The 23103-nt window shown below is 29.8% G+C and overlaps 1 protein-coding gene across 1 annotated transcript in view; it reads left to right on the top strand.

Annotated features, from left to right (window-relative positions):
* The window catches only part of LOC147072186 (agrin-like), a 61610-nt gene that overhangs the window by 5978 nt on the left and 32529 nt on the right, over nt 1-23103 (top strand). Inside the window, exon 3 of the mRNA XM_085946685.1 lies at nt 22199-22414. Coding sequence (XP_085802811.1) covers nt 22199-22414 — 216 coding nt within the window. The remainder of the gene's footprint in view (nt 1-22198; nt 22415-23103) is intronic.

Below are 23103 nucleotides of genomic sequence, written 5' to 3' on the forward strand. Positions count from 1 at the left end.
ATTATCGCATAATAGCCATAGGCAAATGAACTGCAATATACATAACAAGTAAAACCACAAAGTATGAAAAAACCAAGAAATAAATAAAAGTTTTTGAAATTTAAAGAATCGATGACTTTTGAAAATTGGTAGGCAGAATGTACTTGTCAGTCATAGTTACAACATTTAATAATATGGTTATCATAATATTATGTTACTACTGATTCACCACATTCACACAATAATGTTAACGTAGAATTAAAAAATAGATGGTGTAAGTTAGTTTTTAAAATTTCATGGAAACCTGAACAAAAATTCTTAACAGATAAAATTTCAATTACCTATACCTAATATTGATGGGCAGTTAGGCGTAGAAAAACGTTTTTTAAATGATATAATTTTGATTTTTTACTTGAAAACTAACATTGCAAAGCCTTCAAAGTGTCTTTTTGTCGATTAATTACAATTTTTAATAAAAAAAATATAATAGTCGTAGGTTTAATGGACTACATATTACTGCATTTGAATACAAAAATATACAACGCAGCGCATCTGTAGACACTAGACAGATAGATATAATATATTTTTTTATTAAAGTAAGCTTTAAATAATAACATAATAAAGAGTCTGCCACTGCTTTGTGGTTATTTCTATTATGCCATAAGAACATATAAATAATTGCATGGTATTGATTATTATAGTTTATATTGTTAATGTGATTTATGTATTTTCTTGTGGTCTCTCTATAATAGGCACTGTATATATGATATCAAATATATGATTATAATATACTATATGAGTACATAAGTACATGTATTTATGTATATTTAGATTCAAATTTGCGTTTTGATTCATAGACAAAAATCATGTATAACTAAAAATGACGATTATACCACTATGTTAATGAATTAAGTGTACTGGAAATTGTATTTACCAGAATATAAATTTTATGCACATAATGCTAAGATAAAAATATTATACGTCTCAATAAGGTATTTAATAATATAGTGTATAATCTCTATATATATAAAAATCTCGTGTCACGATGTTTGTGGTCGCACTCCTCCGAAATGGCTCGACCGATTTTTATGATTTTTTTAATGTATATTTGTTAGGTATGAGAATAGGTCAACAAGTATATTTCATACCGCTAGGTGATTAGGGTATCTCTATCCAGAAAAATTTTTCTTTTATTTTTTTGACATTTTTTTGTATTTTTTTTATTATTTGGCATCAGAAAATACCTATAACCCCAAATTTTTACCCTCCTACCCCCACCCTCCCATTTTTTTAATTGCGATTTTATTATTTTTGTATGAACAAATTTAACCGTCGCAAGACGCAAGGGGGCCATTTGGGCCGTCGAACGAATAAAGCCACAAACATGCAAAATAGTAGAGCAGAAAGAACAGATGAACAAATCCAACAAGATAACAAAAACGTGCGTGTGAGCATGTTGCAATTGCGTGCATCTCAATCACAAGAGGCACGAGCTGAACGAAATCAACAACGACAATTGGAACGGAGCCAAGCGCGCCGGTTCGTAGTCAACACACGCAGAGCAAATGATTGACAACGCCAACAAGTACATCGAGCATTTACATCCGCTTCATTTCTTCGTCTCGCATTCGAGTACGAGCCAGATATTGAATATTCCGCTCATCCGAAAGTGCTGATTGGTGCTATGGACAAAGAATGTCCCCATTGTCATGCGCTCAAATTCAAACATGAGTCAGCCGGGATGTGTTGCACATCAGGAAAAGTGCAACTACCAGAAATTGAGATACCACCAGAACCATTGAACGGCTTGCTCATTGGCACGGTTCCAGATTCAAACCTCTTCCTGAAGTCCATTCGCACATTCAATTCATGTTTCCAAATGACTTCGTTCGGAGCAACAGAAATAGTTCATAATACTCCGGCAAATGGTCAACAATTCCATTCTACGTTCAAAATCAAAGGTCAGGTATACCACAAAGTATTGCTGCCAATGCCAAACGAACGACATATTTTTTTACAAATCTATCTCATGGGCGGTGAGGACATCAATCGTGTGGATGCACGTTGTGGCTACAATAACCTCGATTCGCCTAATGCCAGGCGTATCGTCGGCGAACTGGACGCCCTATTGAACGAGCACAATGAATTATTGAAATTCTTCAAAGCACACATGCACGAATTGCAAAGTGACAATCACGCTATTGTCATCAATCCTGATAAAAAATAATCAGCTGGAGAGCACGTGCGTAGATTCAATGCACCTGTTTTTTACGACATTGCTGGAATCATGGTTGGCGACCGCACGTCGACGCGAGAATTCGTGATTCTAAGAAGAAACAATAACCTGGAGTTCATCGCTGACACACACCGTTCATACGACGCTCTCCAATATCCACTAATTTTCTGGTAGGGACAAGACGGATATTGCATAAACATTAAACAACGAGATCCTGTCACAGGTAATTCATTCATTGTGAACATCATTACTCATTTTGAATTGAGAAAAAGAATGGTTGGTGTTTTTTTTATTTTTATCGGCGGTCATCGTCTACAGCGCTCCATTCCTTTTTCTGTCATAGATCCTATCCCCACACACTGACGATACATTTGTTATTTTTTATTTAACAACCAAAATATTCACTAGAAATAATTTATATGGCAGAACAACGTTTGCCGGGTCAGCTAGTTTAAATATATAATAAAGTTTTGTCTGTTTTTCCCATAATTTTGGATTAATTCAATTGATTTAAAATTATATAAAATAACCAGAAATACAAAAACACACACTACTAATTCACCGCGCATTGAATTTTTAAATTGTTGATGAAATGAAAGATCATGGATGTATATGCAGTAAATGTGAAATGATCTAATAAATCCATTATTTTTCTTATAAATAACGAGCTTCTTCTATCGCGTAACGTAAGAATATTTTTTCTTCTTTGTTTAAAGAAAAAACAAGCAAACAAACGAAGGCACAAACAAACCTCGATAAATTCTTAAGAAATCAATGAGATAAATTTATATCCGAATCAAGATAGCGTACAAATGAAATGAAAATAATGACGGGGCTGAAATCTATTTTCCGCTGCAGACATCTTTAGCTATTCAACTCATAACCGCTAATCGAGCAAAAAAGAAGTGGATATTCGCAAAGTGAATATGGTACAGGGAAAAGGGAGGAAAGAAATACAAATCATCAATAAAAACCCATTGACGAAAAGAACCCTCCGGCAAATTGCTTGCTCCATCTCCCGTAATGGATTCGATTCTTCGAATAAACTGTAAAAAAGTATTTTTTAAAATGATACAGATATTGCTTTCGACCATTTTGATACTGATGAAAAAAAAACTTTATTTCAATATTCCTTTCAAAGGATGACCGTATATTATAACATCTCATTCAGTTGTAGGGGTTTCACATAAAGACATTTAAAACTTTATTTTTCATGATTCCTAATATTTATTGAGTGATCAAATAAATAAGAATAATGTATTTGTTACAAAAGGTATATTCTCTCATGCAAACACAGGAACTTTTATGTTCAGGATTTGGTTATATTTTGCTAAAAATGCATATACTATATTTATATCATAAATATATAAATTACCAAAATATTATGATAATATACCAGTTTAATATATGCAAAATATCAATACAGTTTTTTCATTTAATCTTTCTGAATCTAAAGAAGTTCGAATTAATGGTATTCTTAATTAAATGTGTTTTTGAAGTAAACTTTGCAGTAATGAGTATTTTGCAACTAGCGGGCATTTAATAATGGGAATACAAAAATACAATGTATTGATTTATTTAAGAAACACATAACTAAAAATAGTTATTAGAAAACAAAATAGTTGATAGATTGTAAATTAAGTTGTAATTGACTTAAGAGCGTACTTCAGTGAAACGGTAAATAATTTTCAACAGTAGGTGCGACGAAACTTGTCACTCGTCGCCGGGATTCGCCAATAGGAGACCGACAGTCAAAGAGTGCGCACGTCGATTTGTTTTGTCATGGCGTCGGATAAAAATATTCTTAAATCGTGTAAAGATGACTATAAAACTTTACGTATGTACTTAAAAAAGAAAACATGTCAATGAATATACTATTATTATTAGTAATATAACAATAAACATAACATTAAATGGACGCATGTTAGATTTTTATGACAAAATATATTTCGTTCGCCACGCGTCATTTGCACAATCCGCGCATCGCCTAGCCACGATCTTTTTAGACCATGCCTCAACTGAACTGCCTTAATAATTTTACGATTCTATTTTAATCGTTTTAAGCGACCTAAGTTTTAGCTTATAATATTTATAGAGACTGCACATTCAACTATGGTAAATATACAACCGACAAAATAGTTATATACTCTTTATATACTCAATTAAATAAATTCTATTTATAAGCAAATAATTTGTCAAACAATAAAGAATATTATGTTATAACTCTTGTATTTTTTACATGTATACTACACTTTTTAATTAGATTAATTAAAATGTAATTAAAATACAATTATTATGAAGTACACGAATTGCTCAGTCATGAAATATTAAGCAAAGGATTATTTAGAGCATTAGGTAACGAGCATCCTGTTATGCGACAATAGCTTAATAACACGTGATAGGTATTTAATCAAATAAACATGAATATAACGATGTTACAATATTATTATTTTCAGGATATTATACCCGGCATGCTAAAATATATTAAAATAGAATGCTTGTTAAAAACTAACATCAATTAAAAATAAAAAATATTATTCAAAGATAAATACAAAATATTATAATGATAATGTAATAAACTTGTGTTTTGTTGAATAGTTGCAGCTTATTACTGTGATTAATAAATAATTATTATCCTTGAATGCTTTACTAATAAGAAAAGATTGTTGTTACATTTTATTTAAAAATCAATGATTTTCCTTAAGTTATTGCTTCTAATAGCTTCTTAAATTTATGAAACAAGGATTCTAGTTTTGCTTCAGGTTTAATAATAATTATAGGATTTATTAATAAATTTATAATTTACTTCATAGAATTCTTAGAAATTCATAGACATTTTGCGAAATCATTATTTATCAATTAGGTATATTAAATTCTACAAATCGGTTTATAAGTTAATAGCTATACAAATTGTCACAAGATTATCAAGGTTATTTATGGGAAAATTATCGAATTCTCAAGATTTATAGATTTAAAACTCAGCTATTATTAAGATAATAACACGTTTGACCTGGATCCACCACTGATGCCTTGAAAAAGTCACAACCTGGCCTGCTTTCTGTTTGAAAAAACGGATACCGATATTCTGGACAATCGTTTAATATTACCGACATAGATTATTTATGATGGATCCACAAAATAACGATAAGTCTTGTGAAGATGTAAAAAGACCGGAAAATGACATAAATTCTATATGCTACACCGAAAAAGTGAATATGGACAAAAAAATAATAAATATTCTTAGAATCCAATAAGTTGACATAAAGTATATTTATTTATATTATATATTAATATGAGTGCTCATTTGTCTATATATATTAAAAATCATATAATATTTAATCCGTAGGAGATTGTTTAAAAGCTTTGAGTGTCTTTTTTGTCGCTACTCTTATCCTCTCTAAGACAACATCCAACTTTCGATGCAATCTACTTAAAAGGAATTTTATGTTTCCTAAGCTGGGATAAAGTCACATCTTCAAAAAAGATTCTTTTTGTTGATTGCTTAAAAACGACTGCGGTTTTTGGTTAGTAAAAGTTCTCTTAACAATAGAACAATAAGTATTTTGTAGAAAAGATAATAAGTAAGGGAATTTTTTTCACGTTAATAATAATATTATAATATAGTCCGTTAATATTAAGTTTATATTATAGTATATTATATTAGATCTGCAACAAAATTTAAATACCCGATTAATACAAAACGTTAAATAAATATTTTTTTGACAAAAATAAATGGATGTAAAGGTAAATGAATGACGTATATTTATTTATATATTCAATAGCAGAGCTTTGATACTATATAATACGAGGGTGGGTCAATAAGTCCTACCAAAGCTATAAGCTACAATACCTATAAGCCGACAGGTGGCGCGACTAGTACTGTAAGCGGTTTGTTTTCATGCAGCGGCACTACCAATTCAGTATGCTGCGAAGTTTCAATCAGATTGGTCGGGTTGTTGTGTGTTTCTCGTACATTTAAAAAAAAATTGCTTGTTTACAAAAATGGAGAAAATTGAGTTTAGAGCTGTTATTAAACATTTTAATATAAAAGGGTTAACAGCAAAGGAAATAAAAAATGAGTTGGATTTAGTTCACGGCACAACTGCTCCTTCACTTGCAACTATTTATAACTGGTTAAATGAATTTAAACGTGGTCGTACATCAACAAAGGATGAACCACGCTCAGGACGTCCTGTAGAGGTGACTACACCAGAAATGATCAATAAAATCCACGATATGGTGTTAAGTGACCGAAGGTTAAAGTTGAGTGAGATAATTGAGGTTACAGGGATCTCAAAAGGTAGCGTCATTTCTATTTTACATGACAAATTGGGCATGAAAAAAAATTCTGCAAGATGGGTGCCGCGTTTGCTCACAGTCGACAATAAACGCAATAGGGTGGTGGCCTCTAAAGCCCTGTTGTCGCTCATGCAACGCAATCCGGATAAATTTTTTCGTCGCTTTGTGACTGTAGATGAAACATGGATACACCACTATACTCCCGAGACGAAAGAACAGTCAAAGCAGTGGATTGCGGAAGGCGAACCATGTCCAAAGAAGGCGAAAACCGTAAAATCAGCTGGTAAGGTTATGGCTACTGTATTTTGGGATGCACGTGGAATTATTTTCGTTGACTATTTGGAAAAAGGAAAAACAATAACAGGGGATTATTATGCATCTTTATTGGACCAGCTAAAAAACAAAATTTAAGAAAAACGGCCTCATTTAAACAGGAAAAAAATCCTCTTTCATCAGGACAATGCCCGTGTTCACACATGTTTACGATCAATGGCTAAAATTGAAGAATTTAAGTTTGAATTGGTCGACCGCCCACCGTATTCGCCAGATTTAGCCCCCAGTGACTTTTTCCTTTTCCCAAACTTAAAAAAATGGCTAAGTGGACAACGTTTTTTTTCAAATGAAGAAGTCATCGATCGGACTAATGCTTATTTTGAGGACCTTCCGAAAACTTATTTTTCTGACGGTTTAAAAAAAAATGAGAAACGTCTAACCAAGTGTATTGAGCTCCAAGGAGATTATGTTGAGAAAAAAAAAAAAAAAAAAAAAAACTGTTTTAATGCTTTTTTCTAAGGAATTATTGACCCACCCTCGTATCAACGAATTAGTAACAACTGTAATTTTTACTGTATTAATATTTGTATTATATAATATTACTAGCTGACCCGGCAAACGTTGTTCTGCCATATAAATTATTTCTAGTGAATATTTTGGTTGTTAAATAAAAAATAACAAATGTATCGTAAGTGTGTGGGGATGGGATATATGACAGAAAGAGGAATAGAGCGTTGTAGACGATGACCGCCGAAAAAAACAAAAAAACATCAACCATTCATTTTCTCAATTCAAAATGAGTAATGATGTTCATAATGAATGAATTACCTATGACAGGATCTCGTTGTTTAATGTTTATGCAATATCCGTCTTGTCCCTTCCAGAAAATTATCGGATATTGGAGAGCGTCGTATGAACGGTGTGTGTCAGCGATGAACTCCAGATTATTGTTTCTTCTTCGAATCACGATTTCTCGCGTCGATGTGCGGTCGCCAACCATGATTCCAGCAATGTCATCAACAACAGGCGCATTGAATTGAAGCACGTGCTCTCCAGCTGGTGTTTTATCAGGATTGATGACAATAGCGTGATTGTCACTTTGTAACTCGTGCATGGGTGCTTTGAAGAATTTCAATAATTCATTGTGCTCATTCAACAGGGCGTCCAGTTCGCCGACAATGCGCCTGGCATTAAGCGAATTGAGGCTATTGTAGCCGCAACGTGCATCCACATGATTGATGTCCTCACCGCCCATGAAGTAGATTTGTAAAAATTTATGTGGTTCGTTTGGCATTGGCAGCAATGAGCCTACTTTGTGGTTTCCTTGCCTTTGATTTTGAACGTAGAATGGAATTGTTGACCATTTTCCGCAGTATTGTAAAGTATTTCAGTTGCTCCGAACGAAGTCTTTTGGAAGCATGAATTGAATGTGCGAATGGACTTCAGGAACAGGTTTGAATCTGGAACTGTGCCGATGAGCAAGCCGTTCAATGTTTCGCATGTTTGTTGCTTTATTCGTTCGACGGCCCCCCTTGCGTCTTGATGGCATTATGCACTGTAATACACGCACATAAAAAAAGATAAATTAAAATAAATCGTACAAAATTTTGCACGCACTGCGTTGTGATATGCCGAATGAAATGTCAAAATGACGCGACGCTTCTCTTGAATTCTTCTCGGACGTAGCGCCATCTGTCATTCAACAACATAAATAATTTCGTTCTGTTTGAAATACGAACGACGGTTAAATTTGTTCATACAAAAATAATAAAATCGCGATTAAAAAATGGGAGGGTGGGGGTAGGAAGATGAAAATTTGAGGTTATAGGTATTTTTTGATGCAAAATAATAAAAAAAATACAAAAAGAAATTTTCAAAAAAATAAAAGAAAAAAATTTCTGGATAGAGATACCCTAATCATTTAGCGGTATGAAATATACTTGTTGACCTATTCTCATACCTAAGAAATATACATAAAAAAATTAATAAAAATCGGTCGAGCCATTTCGGAGGAGTTCGACCACAAACATCGTGACACGAGATTTTTATATATATAGAGATAATATACGTCAACGCGTATTTATATGTATAATAATGTATTGCAGTGCTATGTCGAATTTGATAATATGGAATCATATAGGTACCTACTTGAATAAATTATATTACTTAGAGAAACTTCAGAAACGTTAGATACCTACCCATTATTACAAAAAAATTCGAACAAAAACACGTCTTTTACTTGTCGAGTTATGGATCTGGCTACTTACTGATAGACTAAAGTTTTTATTTAAATCTTAATTATTAATGATTATTGATATTTGAGTACCTTGGTATCAAAGTGGGACATAAGCCATTTACAAAATTTTACAGGAGACTGACAAACAAGTGTGAAAAGTGACCGTTTTTCATATAACATACCAACTTTAAACTCAAAAATCTCTATGAAAACTACCGTTTTTGATACTTTTAGTGGATTTTTTGAAAAGAGCATCACTTTCACTGCCATAATCAATTAAAACATGAATTTAGTGGGAGGTGGCGTATGTCCCACTTTGATACCAAGGTACTCATTTGCGATTTAGTATTATAAGAATTTTCAACTTATGTTAAATTTCCTATATCTTTTGAATTCGCATTTCGCAATAGAAATTTATCTATAATCTTCACAATGTATATTAGTAATATGTATACTATACAATGAGATTTTATAAATTAAACCAAAAAAGAGCATTAGTTAAATTTAAAAAAGCCCTAGGGGCACGTTACATAACTCAGTAGATATAAATTTCATTTGACATTAATTTGTCTCTTAAAATTAGGAAAATGTTATCCGACCAATTGGATTACTTAAAAAAAGTCTCTTTGTGTGGAGTTCAAAAAAAGCGCTCTCGGAATTGAAATGAAAGTTTAACATTGGTTTTAATGGAATAAAAAGGAAGATAAAAGCTTATTTCTCCGCGAAAAGTTGCGTAACTTTCGAATAAAAAAATGTTTCTGGAAATGCAATAAGTAAAGTTAAATGAGATCCGCACTTTGCTTTTGCTTCGGCAATCGTCCATTCGGCTATAAATTTTACGCTAATCGAGGGATGTTAACAAAAAAGGACGCTCCTCTTAAAGCACCCTCTAAAAGACGCCGATTCTTGAAAGATCCTTGCACTCTACTTCAAAAGCATTCGCCACTGAAAATAGCACTTAACCGTTTCACGACAATATTAAACCTGACGGATTAATATAAACTTCACAAGTTATTACATATTGATGAATTCTGTATGAGCTATTGATAATGCAATACATTCATTAAATAAATACTATAAGTGAAGAAAATTTAAAGTCAGTAAATAAAATATTTTTACAATGAATAAGCATAATATAAAAATGCTACTATGCTACGTACCAAAATTATAATAATTATTATCAATGAACTATCTAGGAAAACAGTAAAATTGAATTTAAACCTATCTGTTAGTGCGTTGGTTAAGTATAATTGAATAATAATACTGTGTTTCATATATTTATTTAACAATATTTAAAAAATGCATAGGTACATTTTATATTATAATGCTTGTTTACGACTTGTTTCCGTAATATGAAGATTATGTCTTGAATATTCCAAAAATAAGTAAATAATAAAAACTTTTTAATTATACTCCCAGTATGCGCATAAATCGCAAGGTCAATATATCGATTAATTACATTATCTTAGAATAGATTTTTTATTAAACTACATTATGTTTTATATTAAATGCATAATGATGTTTTTTTTATGAAAAAAAACGAAGGATAAATTCGTGACTTTAATGAAAATAAATGATGTTGAATCTGTTCATTTCGTTATATTATGAGAATAATGAAAAATTAAGCTTGCGTCAGTATAGCTTAGAATAATAATTAGACATAGATCATTAGTTTTATGCGCCTGGTGAGATATTAAAATATATAAAAAATTAATGTAGGTACTGATAGTTCAATTACGCCAAAAATTTAAAAATTAGAAGTATTTTCCGTAAATTATTAATACTTATAGATTTTAATTTAAAATGGTAAACTATAATAAACAATACATAATATATTTAATTCAAACATTATAAAATGAAATTTCTACTTTATTATTGTTTTAATTATATATGTACGCACTGCAAATTGATTATTAGCGTTATTGTATTTATTATTGATTTTATACCATACTCTCTGGTCCTTTAATATTATTCATAAAATTCTCTTAATTACTTATTTGGTTTATTCCCTTTTCCTTATTATTTAGGTAGATAATCTGTATTCAATACGATATTACTTTGTCCGTAATTATATTTACTATTTCATCGCCAGCAGTGCCACCCACTTATTTTTTATTTTAAAGATCGGCTGACTTGTGCATAAGCCGACTTATTTAAATAAGTATATACTAATATGCATATTCCCATAGAATTAACATCAGATATTGCAAATTGCATATTGTGTTTAACACTGTGTTCTGTATCGTTTTAGCTAGTCTTATCTTATTTTGCTTATTATAATCTCTGGTGATACAATCGTTATAAAACGACGCTATTGGGTTATTATACATTAGCATCAGTCGCATTAGCCGGCGCTAGTCCCAACTACCGCGAGCCTATTCCCCGTCCGTCGGTCGGTCTGTCTGGCGAGGAGTGGGCGCGAAAACTTTCGTTTCATTGTAATTTAATTCGGTGTTTTCCGTCTTATCTCAGTTCATTTATCTTAACAGCCCCACCCCGTGCCAAGCGGTAGCGGTTTCAATTAACTCTGATGATGCGCTTTCAGAACCAAAGCACCGGATCGAAGCTTACGACAGTGGAGGATTTGAAACTCACACGATACGTACTAACCCTGTAAAGTACACTACAAAATAATTACATTTATAATAATCAATTATTGAGTATAATATTTTGGATTTAGATTATTCAAAAATAGACACTTACTCTTTATTTGAAAATGTATGCAAATTACATAATAATGTTTTCATATTGTAATTTAAATTAACCCATGAGAAGTTTTTCGCGTTATATTTAAACTTTTTATTTCCCACCCATTTTTCATAATTAATATTGTTATGATAATAGTTCCTTAAAATATGTCATAATTTAAATCTATGTTATATAATATTAAGGGCTTAGAAAAAAACCGCAGTTTCCATTTCTCGTAAAATGGTGTCAAGTCATTGAAAATATCATACATCGTTCTAATAATATTATATTGCATAAATTCTGAAAAAAGTTTTTTAAATATTATTTGTATACCTACTAATAAAATATAAAACTGTATGAAACTTTTTAAATATAATACCCATTGATATACTACTGGATGAATCATATGCTTCTTAAAATGACGCCCGATTTTCAGCGACTCGGCCTTTGTTAAAACTTACTGACTAAGCCCGATCTAGCTTGCATCTTACTCTAACTAATAGTCAGCGCATGACGACTTGCTCTGTCTGTTTTGCGTTGCAACCACCCTTAGGTTCACTATTCCAAGAACGCAAATTTAGTTTTACAGCCAGGGCAATACGGGTGAAATTCGAGAATCCATGTTAACGGTCTTAACGCATTATACCCACAAGGAAATATTATAAGACGATATTCGTAATATCTTTTGTGGTACATTTTTAAAATGACACTTGTATGGGAACTGCTCATCTAGTAGTATATCAATGATAATACCTACATATTAAAGAGAAAGAAGACATTAATTTCCAAAAATAGAAACTACCATTTTTATTTCTAGAACCCTCAGATTGCTGTTTTTGACCGTTTTTTATTTTCATTTGAATATATTGAATGAATTAAAAACAAAATATTACAAGTTTGTACTATTATATAGGTAATATAATGAATCATAATTAATAATAATTAAAAAATAATCACGATTTCTTTTAAATCTTCATATATTTAGGAAGGTCTGATAATATATTTTTAGTGTATCCATCGTGTTATTTATGGTTAGTTATATTAAATGTTTAAAATGAAATTAAATCATTTATCTCTTTTCTGAATATTTGATGAGCGTTAAATAAATTATGATTATTATATAACATAGCATACATTTTTTTAAGATTCATTTTACGATAAATTCTTTCCATATTTTTTTTAATGTATTTCTATTCTATAAAAATAACAAATAGTATTAAAATATTACAATGATCAGGTTTATATTGTAATCTACTATTTATACAAACTTAACATTCATAAATCATCGGTCGATGTTGTCTATCTATCTATTTCTCGTACATAACTAATATTCTAACAAAAAATGACAATGATCGTCAAAAGCACGCTGTTAAGGTCTCTACGCCATTTTTGTTGTCCTATTTCGAGCGAGTGACTTGAGCTTTAATTATGAGTACCTTTTGATTATCGATTTTACAAGTTTTTTTAAGAAAAAAATATGCTTCAATTGATATTTAGTGGATTCTAACTAAATATATAATATATCAGTATTACTTCTTTATAATTTTGTAAGAAGTGTTAAAATAAAGTAAAACTTAACAAAAGGGCTACTTAATTATGGTGTACACACCTCGATAACAATAGCGACTACCAAATTTTGCTGTTTGGCTGCCTTTATTACGCGATAGCGTATTTTTTAGTTCTGCAGTGAATTGTGCTTACATAGTTTGTTTGGGCGCCATGCTGGTCACGTTTCTAGAACCATGCTACGATTGTTCAAGTAGAATACATTAAAGAGAAAAATTCTGTATCGTATAACGAATAAATATTACTTTTGTTGTAAATTCAACAAATTGAGTTTCCGCCAAATACCATAAAAGAGTTATTAATTGTATAAAACTGCTTACTGTAAAAGTATAGGCATTATCATGATTATTATTTTATGTAATTTTATTGGAAGTACTTACTGATGATTAAATGAATGCAATTTACAGTAAAAAATAAATAAAAAAGTAAATTAGAGGCTGTTTTCATCTCAGCATAATATACCTACCTATGTATGCGTAAAATAGGTTTCAAACGTAATATAACTACAAAGTTTGTATGAAAAGTGTAAACTGTTTATTATTTGTGTTGGATTATATCTACTCCTTTACCTTATATGTATTTTTGATTTTCGAATTAACGTATCTCATTTTAATGTGTTGGGCTGACTTTTCCTCCTTTGAACACTAAAACATTGATAACCATAAATTAATATAAATAGATATTTGTTATTAGAATATTAATAATCAATTATTTATAAATATGACGTAGTTTAAAGAATTTAAAAAATAGTTTTGTAGAATTTAAAATCGTTTATTTAACCTTTATAATATATTAATAGGTAATCCAAGGTCTTAGGTAGGTAATATAATAATACTTTGAATAAAAAACTATAAATTAAACAATATTATATAACACGTATCCACAGTCTTAAATCTTCTATACAATGTAACAATTAATAGATACTCAAGCTACTGCTTTTTATGCTATAACTTCACTATTAACTGACGTTGGCGACCATTTTGGCAATCGCTTCACTGTTAACTGATAATTTGAACAAGGAAAGAGTGCCTTTGATATTTTTTTACCTAGAACGTTCTTCTTTTTCTAGGGGTTTAATTAGCGGAAATATCATAAGATGTACGTAATAAGGTGTACACGTTGTTACTTCTCGGGATGTCGCATAATGTGGTCAATATAATCTAGAATTCTACTTGCTTATTTTTAATCCTTAATGTCACCTGAATATTTATAATTTGGTTCTTTTTGGCTAGTAAATAATAATGCTGTTATTTAAATATTTATACTACAATCTGCATTATGTTATTATGTAGTGTATACACAATTTTGAGTACTTATGCATCTGCGGCGTCAGTAAATAATTGGAAAAGCAATTACATCATTAAGTTTTCTGCTAAATTAAAATATATATTTTTTTTAAATAAAAACATAATGCTTAGGTACTAAAAATTTCTGATTGTACACGAGTACCTGAAGCAAATAATATGACTTTTATGAAATTCTTGATTTTTAATAACATTTATCGTTTAGCTCGAACGTATATATTATAAGTCAATATCATTTTAAGCTCAGATATATATTTCATTTGACAGAAAACAAACGCGAATGCGGATTTTTACGATTCCCATCCAATTTCATGTCGGTCTACCTGTTAGCGAATTGTTATACAGGGTAATAAAACCAAAATCCAATAAAAGACCAAAGAAAATTCCTCGTCCTTTTGAAATCCAATTGGCTGGCTTTCAAAACCAGTCAACTATCTTTTTAAATTTAATTGTTTCTTAGAACGTAATTTTCTATGGTAAGTGTAAGTAATATCTTTTAAACGAAATATAAGTAGCACAAACTTACAAAAATCTTAATGGTATTGCTGACTAATATTATCAATTTTTTTTAAAAGTATTGTATTTTAAAATTAAATTTGGCAAAAACAAGACACTATTATTTTATTTTACATAAATAATTATAATTAAAATAATATGTACGGTGTTGCTCGAAAATTTCTTATAAGCTAGTCACCAAAATACTTTTGAGGTAATAAAATTAGGAATTTAGATATTTCAATTCACACACTTTAATTAAAAAATGCAATATTATAAAAACCGAAAAACTTCTTTGTTCGATTTGCTTAGATGTTAATATGTTATGAATTTATTTTTTATTTATATTGCGAATGCAATTTTAAAGAAAAGTTTGGTCATATTTTAAATAAAAGTTTTATCATACAAGGTATACGTATGTGTATTTTAATATACTTTATAGAGTCATTTTCTGATTATATAAGTAATTATGGACAAAATACAATAGAAAATTAATTCGAAGAAATACACGACACAATTCTTTTATTTAACCCAAGCAATGCAAGCCTCTGCTGCAAATGAAAAACAGGACACTAAAAGTGCAGAGCAAATTGAAAACACAGGTATGACGACAAAACATTATTTCATACAGTAGTTACAAACAAAAATAAGTATACTCCTCAGAGAATATACGAAATGGAATTATTTCACGGATTTAAGAGTTTTTATTATAAAGATGTTTATTATCAAAAACATACTTACAGATATATTTTACACAATATAATATTATTATTGTTACTAATTATTTGTATTAAGAAAACTATCTGTCAAAATACAGTTCATCTTGAATTCTTGATCTGATATTGTTTTAAGCTGACCTCAACATAGTGTAATATTTTTATAAATGGTTATAGTTTTTAAATAAACCAAAATTTCTACATAATTTTAAATGAACCATTTCTTTATATTATACGTCCCTAGATGTAAATTATCGGTAACGCTCTCGTTTTAAATCGGTAGATATAGATAATAACATGAATTAACTATTTATAAACAGCATTCACGATGAAAAAAACTAAGTACACTTTATCATAAATATGATTATATACCAGGGCTTCGAACCGTTATTTTTTTTTCAAGTAAATATATCGGTTCGTTTCCGGTTTTTTCGTTCCGAAAAAAATAACGGTTTTCCGGTTTTTGGTTCAGCTTCGAGTGATTAATTTTTAAATATTTTTTATTTGTATTAAAAATATATTTTCTAGCATAATTTAGAACATTTTTTGGTACTTGTATGAAAGTTCGGTGCCATGCTTCGAAACCGATGGTTATGCTGTACCGCATGGTCATAGCCATATATTTAAAAAAAATAATATATTATAAATTATGATAATCATGTCGAGATGCGTAACACGATCGTGCATGATTTTTTTGTGTCTTTAATTTGACACACAAATGACCTACCTACAACAACTACTGATATAGATGTATGATCATGCAAACGCGCGTGTTTTAACATATACCGAACCTATTTTTTCCGGTTTGGTTCCGGTTTTCGTTCCGACAAAAATAAAGGTTTTTCCGGTTTTCGATTTTCGTTTCTGTTCCTGTTCAAAACCCTATTATATACCATTATAATATATGGTAACCTGCCATGGAGGCAAAGTTTTCTCTGATGGCGTAAGTCAATACTTACAATCATTTAATTCACACGAGGAGGATCAATATCTCAAAAGATAACGGCACTCATCTAGAATTATAAATATGTAAAATTTGAACCCTCCTTAGTCTACCTTTTATCTATATCTAGGATTTTTTTACATATATACCTACCTTATACATTTTGAACGTTTTCAAAATTATATATTTTCAATAATAAGAATCTAATAAATAAATTAAAAAATAAATCTATGATATTGTATTTTATTTTAAATACATTATCTAGAATATAGATTATTAGTATTATCTTAGATACCAATATACGGATAACAACTAATATAAATAAAATTGTATTTAATGCAATAGCACTCAATAGATGTATGAAGTATTTATTTCATAACAACTGTTAACAGTGGTAGTTTTACCGGCCACTGGTTAACTGGCTGGTCCTGTCCACCCAGGTCCTAAGCGCGAAAGATTTGTGGCAACGGTTCCATTCCATTAAATCTGTTTATGGTCACCCCGCGTGACATTTCGCAATAAATACGAGCCTACACAAACCCGAGAACATATCGAATTATTGGACAAAAATGGACCAAGTGATACTTTCTGAAATATCAATAATAATGAGAGAAAAATAATATTGATATTTAAAATTTATATAATTGAGTGGGTACTTAACAATGTCATTATTTAATAATTAAGAATATTTCTACAATAAAGCAACTATAATATAAAAAAGATCAGATTGAAAAAATAAGACTATGAAAATTTGTTATTTGTATAATCAATCTATAGCACTCTTGTTTTCGGTTAAACAAGTTGAATAAAAAACAACATATCAAAATATGACTCGTGAATTGACTCCACGATCCATAAAATCAATGGAGGATACTCTAACATAACTCCACAATGGATAACGACTAAGATATATAACAATATGTACTATATGGTGTAGATAGTACAAAACATATTCTAATATTATAACCGAAATTAAAACTGTTATTTTTATTCAACGAATAATTCACAAAATTTAGGAATGAAATAAAAAAAATACGACACAGCAGGATTCGAACCTGCGTCTCCTGGGAATACCTATAGCATAGTGGTCAGTGCGCATGGGCAACATAGTGTACATGCGAGTTATGTTTTAATAATTATTATTCAATTGGTTATAAGGAAATAAATTACTCAAATATTTTTTTATAAAAATAAGCCATTAATAATGTATGTAATGTTTCATACAAACAAGACAGGTACTTTATTTATAATTTACCAAGTTAGCTTATAGCATATTGGATTTTATTTGTGTAAATATAAATTTTACTAATACTAATTCACTGAATAACAGTATTAGTTACATATTATTCATAAATGATTTTTATTTAAAAGTATGAAGGTACTCGTATCTTGTAGCTATTATCTTTACAGTTGTTGTACAACAAAATATTCTTAAAAATGTGTGGGGATACCCATTTAAAGATCAAAATTATTATGGGTCTAATTGCTTATTTATATTAATACGTAAAGAATAATGCCTTCATTGTCAACATTGTCATAATTTAAAATATAACAATTTTTATTTTTCTCCGCTGTATTTGAAAATACTACATCTTGACTTGTTATATTGACGGTTTTAAATAACATAAGTTTTCTATATAATATACATCTTTATATTACGTTTACCAAAAATATATGTTTTATTATTAAGAAATAAATTATGTTATTAAAACCCTACATATAATAGGAGCTTGTCATGTTAATTGTTAGGTACTTATATGTATATTTTTTACAAGAAATACAATATAACACACTTAATCAACATAATATTATTATTGTCATATTAAGTATTCTATGACATAGAAAAGGACTGTTACACCAATTAGAGAAAGACTTTTATTACATGTTTTTTATGATACGTATTTACATTGTTTTATATACCTAATCACAATCATAGTTACGAATCATCATAACAATAATGATTCAAGTATTTTCTGGAAGAAGGAAATTTAAAAAAATAATGTGTTTTGTGTTGTTTCCACGAATTAGTTGACATAATATTATTATGTACCTATTATTATTATTGTTATTTAACTAGGAAAATGTAATTTGTGTCTCTATGGATTTACGTCCTTCTCATGTTACTCTGCACGTGACGTAGTGGTTACTGGGCTAAAAACACACAAAACTTTACTCGCCCGATTAGTGGATTTGATATATTATTAAAAGGGCTATTATGTATTTGTACGCAACGAGGTCAACTATGGAATTATTTTGATCTCCATCGAAAATAATAGCAAAGTATTTTTATTTTTAAGTACCAGCTTGCTAAAGAAGTAGTGAAATTGGCAAAAAGTGAAAATGTGATAATACTATTACAGTATTGTAGTTATTTATCTGACAAAATATATTTATAGCGTTTGAAAATTAATTATTACTCATTTGAAATTAAATATTATGTTTGAATATAATAGCGCCTGTAGAGTGTATGGATGTACTGGCACCGATAGTGTCTAAGTTAAGCTATCGCGATAACTGTTTACACGTAAAAGTGTTGACTGTATCCTCAGTTTGATTCTTCAAGCGTAAGCGAGACGCATTGTTGTCATTTTTGGTGCTATTTGGCTGGATGTGGAAAATTGTAAATGTCAAAATGCTTAGCGCGTCCTAGTTCGTATTTTTCCCGGCAGGTTCGCAGATGATGCACTAATTCAAATTATCGCGTGAAAATTCAGCAGCATCTAAACTTTTTTGATCCATGGATGCAATCTTGCAACGTCCACTATAATACGTGTTATCACGTGCATTCAGGAATTCTTGATAGGCCACGATAATACGTACTGTCAGCAATAAATTTATGCACGTGTAAACGGTGTATATGAGTATATTTTCTTGATTTAAAAATATATTCTTTGTTTTATAATTTATCAAAAATTACCAATATTAATATTTTATAGTACATATCTACTTTTGTTTCATTATTCAAGTGCTATAAAATGGTTATATTCAATTCTGTAAAACGAAAAATATTTTTCCTAAGATTTACTGTATTAAAATAATGAAGCGTGATGGAATTCTAAACGCTGCCAAAATACTGTCATGTCTAATTGTTGCCCTTTAAATTTGTTGGATTTTCCCGGCGAATGCTATTTTTACTTCGCAACAATTTTCGGGAAAATTGGAAATTTTGCGTTGCCGTAGAATAAAAATAACCTATTGTAAAATTTTAAAGGTGTTTTAACTGACACAGAGAAAATTTAATATACTTTTAACACAAAATTGTTGTTGTGTTTGAATGTTTTCCACATTTGACCTGATGTATTATCATGGACCACATTTTGAATACGGTGCAGTGGTTGGACTTTGCTAAACCAGATTAATCCATCTCTACTGTTATCCCACAAGCTGTAAATCAACGTAAGGATGCCGGAAGCCGTACACCCTAGCGATATACGTGTACGGGAAAAACAATTTACGTGTTATCACACGTCGGGGTAGAATATTAAAAACAAAATAACGACATAAAGTCAAAGCGGGTGTGGAAAATCGCCCGAAATTAAAAACGTATATTCCATATCGCTGACTCTGTATAATTTTTATAAACTGCTCTTTTGTACACATTTTTATTGTTTTAAGCATAAAATATATTGGCTCCGCTAAATTGTAACAACAATTTATTTATCCCAACATTTTTAGATAACACTAGTTTAAATTAAAATAAAATACGTATTTTTAATTTATAAGTGGTATAATTACTGGAATAATCATAATATATATTATTTATTGTCAATAAATCAGACCAAGGATCCCAAAAAATACCATAAGATTCAAAATAATTCTAAATATAAATTTGATTTTGGCTTTTTTTAGTATTCCCACAGTTTATATTTTATAGTATTGATTAATACTCAAAGATCGTTCTAAATTATTGATCTTATAGAGCTATAATAATTCATTATTAATTTATTCATAGACAATCTTATTACTTATATTATATATCATAATAAACTCAAAACCGTCCTTTAAATTTGCGTTTTGTTTTTCGTTATATGCATATAATAATATAGTTTTTCATAAACTATTTCTTTAATTCAACGAATAATTCAAAAGATTTAAGAATGTACCATTCTAATTATTGAACACACACAACTCTGAAAACAGTCATGAGAAAATATAGCAAATAGAAAAAAATATTTTTCGAAAAAAGTAAGACACTGTAGGAATCGAACCTACATCTCTTGGGTTTCGCGCCCTGTGCATTACCACTATGCTACGATTGCCATGCTTAATTGCGACAAATTTTAACTATTGGCCTTATTAATACCTGCTCATAAGCGCTCTCTAAATTGAGTTACGGTAGGCAATCGATTTTCTCATGAGTGTTTTCAGAATTATGTATGTTCAATAATTAGAATGGTACACTCTTAAATCTTGTGAATTATTCATTGAATAAAGAAATAGTTAATTAAAAATTATTAAGAAGTTCAAGTATTCTAAAGACAAAACAATCTGTCCGATAAATATGCGACGCACGACGTAAAAGTGCTGCAGGTATATTAACACTTTATTATTTCGATGTACCTACTTATTATTTATTTATATTTCAATATACTTTTTAAAGCATGAAAGCTAAAAAGTGTCCAAGCAACGTGTTTTATGAAAGCTAGTGTATGCATATACAGCATTGACATAATTGAGTAGGCCAAAAGAAAAGAGCTTCTTTCTATTACATACACATTGAGATATGCGCATAAAAATAATGAAACAGTTTTAAAGGGTTTTTAGGCAGGTAAAGTTTTATTTTATTAATATAGTGTACTGAGTTAATTTGCTCATTGTTTGTTTAAATTAAAAATAATTGTTTATTTTTGGTCCAATTTAAACATTTTAAGGTGTGACTTTTGTGCACTTCGCTAAGATTAACGCTACATGGCATGGAAGGATGTATTTTTTATAGTAGCTACGCAAAAAGACCACAAAATAAACCAATTGATAAAAAGGTAAAAATAGTACGTTATAGTGGAGATCACCAAACTTAACAACTAGATAAATGCAGTCATACAGGTGTATTCAGTAGACATTAAACTACCACTAGGCCGTATTAAGACCCGCTGAATCAAAGAACTCGATAAGTTTGGCGACATAATAATATGATAGCAAAGAACTAAAGATTCAGAAGAGTGGAAGAATCTTGGGGAAGTCTTCAATGAACAGTGGATTGACCCCGACTGATGATGATGTCAACGATATACATGACTATAATTTTTTTATCATAATAATTAGTCATAGGCAATATACATGTTGTTTAAAATAAAATTTTGATAAACCTATGTAAGCATTGTTAACGAATAATATTTAGAGAAAAGACTTTTTCTATGAATATTCTTGTGTGAGTGACAATTATTGTTATCTATAATTTAAAATTTTCAAAATAATGGACTTGAACTAAGTCAATACAGTTATATTTACTTTATTTTTATTTAGATCCTTGTTCTGGAGTATCTTGTCCGGAGCCAGAGGTATGTCAACTAGACCAGTTGAGAGCTCCAGTGTGTCGGTGTGCCGAACCATGCCCACTTGAGTTTACACCGGTGTGTGGTTCCGATGGTAAAACTTACACCAATGAGTGTCAGGCAAGGCGAGAAGCATGTCGCAGCAGAAGACAGCTGAGAATCATTTACCGTGGACAGTGCAGCTCAGGTAACATAAATTCATTCAATATATTTTTTTAAAACTACTACTAATATTTACCGACAACATATAATAATATTTTAATGCATTTATACACACAAAAATGATTTATAATATTATGTATGTATAGCAAGGTGACTTAAACCAATTTTTTACAGATTTGAACTGATAAGTTCCTAATAATCACTTCACTTAATTTATTTAATACCGTGTAAATGGTACATTTTATTTTATTTTACTATTTAAAATGTCTAACTTACACTTAAAATGTATACTTATATTGACATTGATTCAAAAAGGTCATACGTCAAAAGCATTTAATAAACATAATAATGGTTTCAGTGATAATGACTATTATTAAATAAAGGTCAAATCTTTTAAACTTTTCATTGAAGTTTGTTATTTTTAACTCATAATTTAAATATAAATCCAAATTTCTACATTCAGCACTAAACTTGTATTATAATATGAATATTAAATACAATAGTATCTCGAAGTCCTTTCTTTCGTATTCAAAAATGCTAATATGAAAATTTAATTACTATCAATTAATGTTATAACATAGGATTTGATTATGATCATATTTTAGGATGAAATATATTCTTTTCTCTTATTATTTTTATACTAATACAATTTACTGTCAAACAATGTATTGCACTGTAAAATATAATATGTATATAATACCTCTATTCAAATTT

The sequence above is a fragment of the Rhyacophila brunnea genome, unplaced genomic scaffold, assembly GCF_057557595.1.
Source record: "Rhyacophila brunnea isolate RB1 unplaced genomic scaffold, BYU_Rbru_1.0 scaffold_2, whole genome shotgun sequence".
Taxonomy (NCBI): domain Eukaryota; kingdom Metazoa; phylum Arthropoda; class Insecta; order Trichoptera; family Rhyacophilidae; genus Rhyacophila; species Rhyacophila brunnea.